Below are 8,987 nucleotides of genomic sequence, written 5' to 3'. Positions count from 1 at the left end.
ACAAATCATGCAGTTTTACACTGACAGTACATTTCAGAATAGTTTAATTCTACAGTGCTTGATAGTTTTTAGTGTCACTGGACAAAAATACCAGCATTACTTTCAGCATACTGTAATTCAGGTGTTCCGAGAGTAAAAAAAAGAACACTACTCACTTCTGTGGACTACAGAAAATGTAACCTGACAACTATAGTTAATAACATGTTTTCAGAGGCATCTCTAGCTGTCACCTTAAATTTGTGACGGCTATAATTACTGATCGTCACACATTTCATCAGTCAGATCCGATGTATTTATATTTAGTGTGCTATGAGAGGAGAGTTTGCAAATTCTGGCCTTTTTTTTTTTTTTTTTACCTGATTTCAGCTTCTGCAGCTTTAACACGCCAGCCCTCCTTTTTGTTTGCTCTGAGTAGAGTTACTTATTCACATATGAACATCACTATTTTACTGTTGGTGTGTCTGCAGTGTTTCAAACTCAGACGTGTCATGTGTGACTGGTTTTCTGAGCCGTCATACTTCATCAGCACCTACATGGGGCAATAGAAGCATAAGATTATGCTAAACCTGATCCATGGCCATACTGATGAACACTGGAACACAGTAGGAAACATGATGTCCTCCCTTCAGCATGCAGGAGAGAATCTGTTTTTGATAGTAAACAGAAGCAGTGGCCATTGTTTTCATTGTCCATGTGGTCCACCCACCTAAAACAACAGTCTCTCTCTCCTTCAGCTGCCTGGGAGGATCTATGAGGATCAAGTGACACAAATAGTCATTGCCCAGGCAGGAGGCTTGTGGTCATAGGTAGAAGTCTCCTGGTCAGCACATGCATTAGGTTCATTCAACAGCTCCATCTCAAATGTCTCCACAAATGGTTTCTCCAGAACTTGGAGGACCCTGTTTACCTGCAACAAAGGGCAACAATCCTTAAAGCAAAAGAAAACTTAAAAATACCAAAAAAAAAAAGTTTTTATATTTTATCATTTCTATTGAGACCATCACATTTTCCTCATCAATTATCTGCTGGTCTACAGTAGTTACAGTTCAGTCATGTTTCATAGTCTTTGTTTCCTTCTAGTGGCAAACTTATTCATCATTAATGCTGAAATTTAAAGCATTATGCCCCAGATCAGTCCAGCAGCTGCTTTAATGAGTCTAGATGTCCCAGTGGAGAGCTTAGACTAAAGATATGTTTTTTGCTGACCTCAGAGAAGTCTCCTCTTTCTGCAGCTTGAATTGCCCTCTGGGCGATGTAGTTTCGTAGCACGACACGTGGGTTGGCGTTGTTCATCACATTAAGGCGTTCTTTTTTGAGAAGAAACAGTTCACTCGTACCATCATCTTCCCTGGCTAAGCGCCTTCTGTTGGATGTAAGAAAGTATGTACCCACACTAAAAAAAAATCTAAATCTTCCCTAGTGTATTTTTCTCATTTCTAGTTAAAATATCAACATTACACTTAAAATAAGACACAGCGAAATTTTTTTTGGTAAATTCAAGCCAAAAAAATCTGCCAATAGAACAAGTGAAAATTATCTTGGTAAGATTTCTTGAAAAAAGATTTTCAAGATCTATCATCTAAAAATAAGTTTTCATATCTCACTGAAAAGTTACTCTTCAGGTGATTATGTCTTATTTTAAGTGTGATGAGATATTTTGACCAGAGATGGGAAAAATACACTTGGTAAGATTTAGATTTTTTTCCCAGTGCACACATGTGCTGTATACAGTCGATCAGTCCTGAAGATTTGTAGAAATACTGGAAATAAAAATTATTGGCTGACAGACAGAAAAAGCTTTTTAACCAAGAATAAAGTTAATTTCTACCTGCTGGGAATCAGTAATACCACATGCTAACATACTACACTTTAGCAGGGAGCCCACATCTCTGTTTTTCTCCTCTCACCTGTATCTGCTAACCCAGCATATCCAGTCGTCACGCTGCTTTTCCTTAAGCTCATCCTGATCTGTCTCAAGCAGCTCTTTTAGTCGGCCCATGCGTTCCAGCTGCTTAAGCACATCTGGCCTGTCTGCCACCATTCCAAACATGGCTGGGTTGGTCTGCGCCATGGACAGAATCATCGCTAATTCACTAGAAACAGGGAAGATAACAGAGCGAGGACATGTGGCTGATATTGACATGAATCTGACCTGCCTCTGTGCCCTATGTAAACCCTGCCACAAATAATACACTTGACTTACATATTGTCTTGGTAAGTCTTTTCTCCAAAATGCTTGCATGTGAAAGAAAAAGTAAATTAGATACCATATCAAGAGGAGGAGGTGGAATGCATACACCTCTAATCTAGGATCAGTACTCCATTCAGTGGGAGTATATGGTGGGGCAGGTTAACTCCTCATGTTCTCACTGCAGCTGTGTTATCAAATATACAAAATAACCAACCACCATACACCACCTCACCGGTCTTCCATAGTTGGCTTATTAGCCACCTTCAGCTCCTCAATAGAAGCACACTGCTGTAGGATGAGGTCCACTACTGGACCCACTGTGGCCCTTTCACTCTGGTTCTCCTCAGGCCAAGGGACTCGGCTCAGCAGTCGGAAGGTGTTTGTGAAATCTGCACCTGAACAGACACAATGTTTAAGTAGCATATTAGAAAAAAATTGCATCATTAACGTTCTTTTCTCAAACATAACATCTCATGTCATAACATTTTTTCCTGAACTATCTGACTTAATTCTCCGTACACTGAAAAAAGGGTGTATAAAAACAAGATAAAAAACACTAAATCTGAGGAAAAAGGTACTGAAAACAAGTGAAATATCTGTCCATGCAGCAAGATAATTTCACTTGACAAGATTTCTTGAATTAAGATTGTTTAATCTAGAAGTAAGCATGTCTACAGATGTATGAACACTTAACCCATAAAGACCCAAACATCCACCATCGACCAAAACCATCTACTGATGTAAATGTTTAGTAACTGTTGATCCACTACTCCTAGAAATACATGTAAATAATTGGTGTAAAATACAGTTATTCATCTTTTCATGGTCATCAGATATGACCCATTTGGACGTTCAGAGGCTCCAATGTGAACATGAACACTCTCATCTTCTACAACATTGATTCACCAGTAAAACCTATGGAGTTGGATCAATGACAGTGGATGGACACACTTGTTTTTATGTTCAGTTAGCAATATTTTTGCTGAATAAATCACCTTTTCTTCAGTTTTCTCTGTTTCTGATATAATAACCCTCAATTTTAATCTGAGCTTTTTCTGAAACTCTATATGATCAGTGAATCAAATATAAGAAAATACATGATTTTCACAGAAAAAATGAAAAATACATAGAAAAATATTATAATAAATGATGATAAATCACTTAAGCAAAATTAAATATAGAATAAAATTAAGTTGAGAACCACCACAAAAATAGCACTGGGTCTTTTTTTTTTTTTTTTTTTTTTTTGTATCTTGGTAAGAACCAAATAATTTGTAGTGTACCAGTGTTATACATGAGCTGCAGCAGGTCTGATATGAGCTGATTATCCTCTGGCTCTTCTTTTCTCACAAGGCCCAACTTCTTCCGCATAAAAGACAAATAGAAAGCTTCATATGTGGGCATAAATTCATCCAGGATCATCCCTGCTTCAGTTGCACTCAGCTCAGAGCCCAGAGCTTCAGCCAGGCGAACTAGGTTCCAGCGGCACACAAACGGCTGGGCTTGATATGAATAACGACTCCTTTTGTCTGAAGCATTGGAAACAAACTCTGGATCAAACCTGGCAAATAATTGGGAGAATTCTGTAATAATATATAGAACATTAGAAAACACATAGTATGTTTTTTGACTTTGTTGGAGATGCTGAACGATCATCTCCTACTTTCACAAGAAAATAATAACAGTATAGTCAGAACCAATTTTACAGCTTAAAATAAATGAAAACAAAACAATTACAGCTAAATGATAACTTTACTCTACGCTGCCTACCTGTCCATGAAACCAAAGGGTCCATAGTCCAAAGTCAGACCCAAGATGCTCATGTTGTCTGTGTTCAGAACACCATGGCAAAATCCAACACACTGCCACTGGGCCACAAGCTTAGCAGTTCGCATCATCACCTGATGAGAAACAAACAACAACATAAAAGCATAAAAATGAGGGTGATTCTGAGCAAAATTAGCTTATGAGTATGCAGTATACATGTCTACTAATATTAGACCAGTTCATTTCTCACCTCTCTGAAAAAAGCCATATTTCTTTTTTCACGGCTGCTCTCTTGAATGTCTGGGTAGAAAGTCTCAATGACGTAATCCAGCAGCTGAGCACGGATGTCAAACCGTCCTGCACTTGGACCCTGAAGACCTGAGAAATCATCTCGTCCCAGGAAGATCTCAAAAGATCCAAACCTTTGAAAAAAGGCGAGAGATACTGAACCACATATTTGTAGATGTCATGTTGAGTGGACACATTTTAGCTACTTTTTGCATTTTAAACTTAACTAACACAAGTACACTGAGACAAGATATTTTAAAATCCCTTTTAACCCATAAAGACACAAACATCCACCATCGACCAAAACCATCTACTGATCTAAACTGTTTAATACCTGTTGATCCACTAATCCTATCAATCCATGTAAATAATTGGTGTAAAATACAGTTATTCATCTTTTCATGGTCATCAGATATGACCCATTTGGATGTTCAGAGGCTCCGTAGTTACCGTGGAAACACTGTCATCACCTACAACATTGATCCATCAGTAAAACCCATGGAGTTGGATCAATGTCAGTGGATGGACACACTGGGTTTATATTCAGTTAATGATTGATTTGCTGAGAAAGTCACTTTTCTCTGTTTTTGATTTAATAACCCTCAACTTTAGTCTGAACTTTAATGAACATCTACATGATTAGTAAATTAAGTATAGTCAAATACCTGATTTTCACTGGAAAAACACAAAATACAGAAGATAATGTTGCAATAAATGGTGATAAATAACTTACGGAAAGTTAAATGTAGAGAAATATTGATTCTGGAACTGCCACAAAAGTTATCCTCAATCCTTATGGGTTAATATACCTATATTTTCTAGAAAAAAACACAACAGTTTTTACTTTTAGTTTAAGTTTACCTGATAAAGGAAGGGGCAACACGCATCACAACAGAGCATCGCTCAGCAATTCGCCGACCACTGTTAAGCGGATCTCTGTTGACATAGAGGTCAGATGTCACAAGTGAGGCTGCACGGGTGGTGGGTATACCCAGAGCTGCCATGGCTTCACTGCACAGAAACTCTCTGATGCTGGAGCGGAGGACCTTCCTACCATCCCCATCTCTGGAAAAAGAATGTACGACACAGAATTATTGTAGAGTCAACACCATTTAATCATGATTATGAAAGTAAGAATGTGTAACACTGACTACAGGTATCTCATTTCTCATTTTAAGTGCAGACAGAAGAAAAACCTGCAACATGTCGTAGACGTCCTCTAATGGGAAGAGTGGCAAATTTGTGTTCAGCTCCAGTGAGTTTCCATATTGCAATACAACTCAGTATTTTTCTAACTTGGTATAGTATAGTTTATTTGAATACTACATAAAATAAGATGATAAAAAAAAATCATCCCCCTAAAAAAAATTAATTCGTCCTAAAAATCACTGAGACATATGAATAGAAAAAGAAGGAAAAAGCCTGGAACGTAGATAGATCTTATACTTAAAAGGTGAGGTACAATACAAAGAAAACACACTGTTTCCCAAAAACTTGGAATAATTTGTTTTCAGACACATTCCTCTTTTTTATCCCAATTTATACACATGTATTACTTTCAACTGGAATGTTATATTTCATACTTGTCATATTTACAGTGAGGTTCTTGTTTTACTTGTTTGCCGAGTATAAGGAAGTATAAGGAGTATAAGAAAGTATTGGTTTTACTGTAAATATCAGCTGGCAGAATCACATGAATGGTTCTGTTATGTAACACACCATTATGTCAAAGTCAGCATGGAGATGATAGGAACTACACTGTTGCCCATAAAGTTGGAAACATGTTTTCAGACACATTTCTCTTTTTCCTGTTTATACACATCAGTAATCACAAATGATGATTACTTACCAAGTCCCAGTTACACTTAATGTATCAAGAATAAATCACATTGTCACTTCATTTCATGAGAAAAGGTCAAAAATATTTTATTCCACCTTAATGGGAAACAGTGTATAAATGTTCACTGCTAAGAATTCTTTTCAGAAGGATAATGCAGATGTTGAGGGAAGTGGTGTGTGTAGATTTCTTAAAAGTTATCTCAAAAACTTCTTTTGGATCAGGACAAACTTTTTGAGATAAATGGGAAAAGTAGCAGCTCAGACAGTATTCAATTACTTCCCAAATGTGTCTAAAATGTGAAGTGTGCTACTTCTCTTAAATGCATTGTCATATACTGTAGAATAGGGGTTCCCACAGTGGGGTACACGTACCCCCAGGGGTACTTGGAAGAAGCCCAGGGGGTACTTGATTTTTTTTTTTTTTAAATACATTAAATAAGTCATCATACATTCATATAATAGTTTTACTGTCAATCATGTTGTTTAACCTTTGGTAACATTTTAATAACATTTCTATTTTAATTTATTCAAAATGAGTTTATTTGAGTAGCTAAGAAATTATTTTTTGTTGATGAAAGGTTTATTTATTAATTAATGACCAGTTTATTTATTTTTCTTATCAATGAAATAGGGCACTTTTCAGTTTATATTTTACACACAAAATTTACTTTAAAAAATGTGTTATTTTTTATATATTACAGTTAAATATATGTTGTTTGTTTATAAAGTTTTGAAAATATAAACACAAACCTTTGGCACAGGAACAAATTTTGCCTAATTTTTTTCATTAAAAAAATGCTGAAGTGAGAGTTGGGGGTACTTGGATAAAAAAGTATATTTCAGAGGGTACTCCACTGTAAAAAGTTTGAGAATCACTGCTGTACATACCATGGGAGTAAGGCTCATACAGAAGATTAAATGATGAATTTGTGCATACCAGAATAAGTCATCTCTAGTAAACTGAGGCCACTGGGGGACATGTTTAATGTGTGCCAAGCTGTTAATCTCATAAGCAGCTCTCCTTGTGCTAATGCATTCACATGTCATGTTGTGCAAGGCAAGGAATTCCTCTACGTCACTCATTGTATTTTTATTATTTGGTTAAGACATTTCACCGACTATAATTATTATTATATCAGTTTTATAATTATTTTACATGACATAGTCTCATCTATGGGGGATATTAAAGGTAGTTCAAAACGCATGGTTGTCTAGAAAATATCAGCATGCATACAGTGGCGGAAAAAATTATTAGACCACCGTTGTTTTCTTCGGTTTCTTGTTCATTCTGGTACAACTAAAGGTTCATTTGTTTGGACAAATATAGTGATAACAGCAAAAATAGCTCATAAGAGTTTAATTTCAGAGCTAATATCTATCCATTTTCCATGTTTTCTTTTAACCCTTTCATGCATAGTGGTCACTACAGTGGACAGTTACTCTACAGCTTTACTCTTGTATATTCATGGGTTTTGTTGTTTTAGTTCCATATCAGCCAACACAGTGGACACTTATGCATCATCTCATAAACTGCAATTCATACCATTATTGTAACTTTGCTGTTCTTGATTGGTTCTTGAGTGGAAATCAATTGTTAATATTTATTTTTTGCATATTATCTCCATGAAGTGAGTAATAACTAGTATTAGAATATGTTAAAATGTGAGAAAACATCAAATTAGCAGCATTAAACATGGTTTAATTTCACTGTTTTCAAAAACACTTTATGATATTGGGTTTTAAATACATGTTGCTTCAAGAATAAAATCATGGTGAAGCTGAGTGGACATTTTTGTAACTCCATGAAAAACAGATTGATTTAAAAAAAAAAAAAAAAATCACATTGTTTTTTTTTTTTCATGCCTAAAGAGGAATAAAAACACTCAGGAAAAAAAATCTTGATTAAGGTTCTCATAATTCATGGATGAAAGGGTTAAATAACCAAAATCACTTCAGTTCTTACATCAATATCTATGACATTGTACTGACAAAAACAGTGCTTTTAGATATTCCATGTTTTCTTTTCTGTCTGTTTTAGTCACATGATACACACAGGAGTTAGTACTTGATTGCATAACTATAGTTTTTGCTGACTTTTGATGGTCTAATCATTTTTCCATCAGTACATCCGAGGTTCAAATGTTCCCACATCTGTAGAGTTTACCTGGAGTAAGGTGTGACTCCTGCACCTTTCACCTGCACCTCCCATCGTCCCCCGGCTCCCTCCTCCACCTCCCCCAGGTACATCACAGCTCCATCTCCCAGCTGACCCGCAAACAGACCGAACTGGTGTCCGCTGTAACAGTGTGCGGCCGGTTCCGACCCGGGCAGCATCCTGGATCCGCTCAGATATTCCGCAGCCAGAGGGTCCGCCTGCACCTCCTGCGCACTGAGGCCGAGCAGGGCCAGCGCAGACCGAGACACGGACACCAGGGTCGGCCTGGTCAGAGGTTGAGGAGCTCTGATTCTAGAGAAACAGGCCCCCGGGACTGTCCGGGACCCCTGCACCTCCGACTCATCCACCGGCAGCTTCTTCAGGGCGGTGTTGTGGAAGGGAAGGCGCTCCAGGGCCGCGGACGCACAGCCAGAGGCCTCCATGAGGACTGGAGCCGCCAAGACCCGGTCCGGGATTAACAGAGCTCTGTGTGCGTGGACTCCCCCACACGTCAAACAGTCCAGGGAAAATGTACCAGCTGATAAGTACCACCGACATGACACTGAAGAAAGAGCATGAATGAGGCAAACCCGAGCCTTTTAAAGAAACTCACTCCCTATGAGTGTAATCCTCAAAAATACATTAATAAAACTAGAAGCACTCGGAGAGCGCAGACCTCCGCCAAGGCTGATCAGTGGCCCCCCCGTGGGCCCCCCCACCCCCGATCACCACCAAAATTTAATCATT

General features: G+C 37.8%; 1 protein-coding gene across 2 annotated transcripts; it reads right to left on the bottom strand.

Moving 5' to 3' along the window:
* Window positions 1-36: 36 nt before the first annotated feature.
* Window positions 37-8,737, bottom strand: selenoo2 (selenoprotein O2). Of its 2 annotated transcripts, XM_030150588.1 has the most exons (10): window positions 8,250-8,736; window positions 5,108-5,311; window positions 4,209-4,380; window positions 3,962-4,092; window positions 3,475-3,752; window positions 2,453-2,586; window positions 2,204-2,235; window positions 1,908-2,093; window positions 1,207-1,363; window positions 37-907 (listed from the first exon to the last, which is right to left on the bottom strand). In XM_030150588.1, the coding sequence occupies exons 1-10, from the start codon at window positions 8,681-8,683 to the stop codon at window positions 758-760; spliced, it is 1,878 nt and encodes a 625-aa protein (XP_030006448.1). In that variant the 5' UTR covers window positions 8,684-8,736; the 3' UTR covers window positions 37-757. The 2 variants fall into 2 exon arrangements, with proteins under 2 accessions (XP_030006448.1, XP_030006449.1); XM_030150589.1 differs by lacking the exon at window positions 2,204-2,235 and having other exon boundaries at window positions 2,424-2,586; window positions 8,250-8,737.
* Window positions 8,738-8,987: the final 250 nt, after the last annotated feature.

The sequence above is a fragment of the Sphaeramia orbicularis genome, chromosome 12 (assembly GCF_902148855.1).
Source record: "Sphaeramia orbicularis chromosome 12, fSphaOr1.1, whole genome shotgun sequence".
In the NCBI taxonomy this organism is placed as follows: domain Eukaryota; kingdom Metazoa; phylum Chordata; class Actinopteri; order Kurtiformes; family Apogonidae; genus Sphaeramia; species Sphaeramia orbicularis.
The sequence above is the reverse complement of the archived record's forward strand: the minus strand, read 5'-3'. Positions and strand labels throughout refer to the sequence as shown.

Bases quoted from the DNA above. Each gene is read 5' to 3' on its own strand.
- selenoo2 (XM_030150588.1), bottom strand. From the start codon at position 8,683: ATGGAGGCCTCTGGCTGTGCGTCCGCGGCCCTGGAGCGCCTTCCCTTC. The intron at 3,753-3,961 runs GTAGGCAGCGTA...ATTATTTGCCAG, and splicing joins CCCTTTGGTTTCATGGACAG to GTTTGATCCAGAGTTTGTTT. The intron at 1,364-1,907 runs GTGAGAGGAGAA...TACATCCAACAG, and splicing joins TGCTGGGTTAGCAGATACAG to AAGGCGCTTAGCCAGGGAAG.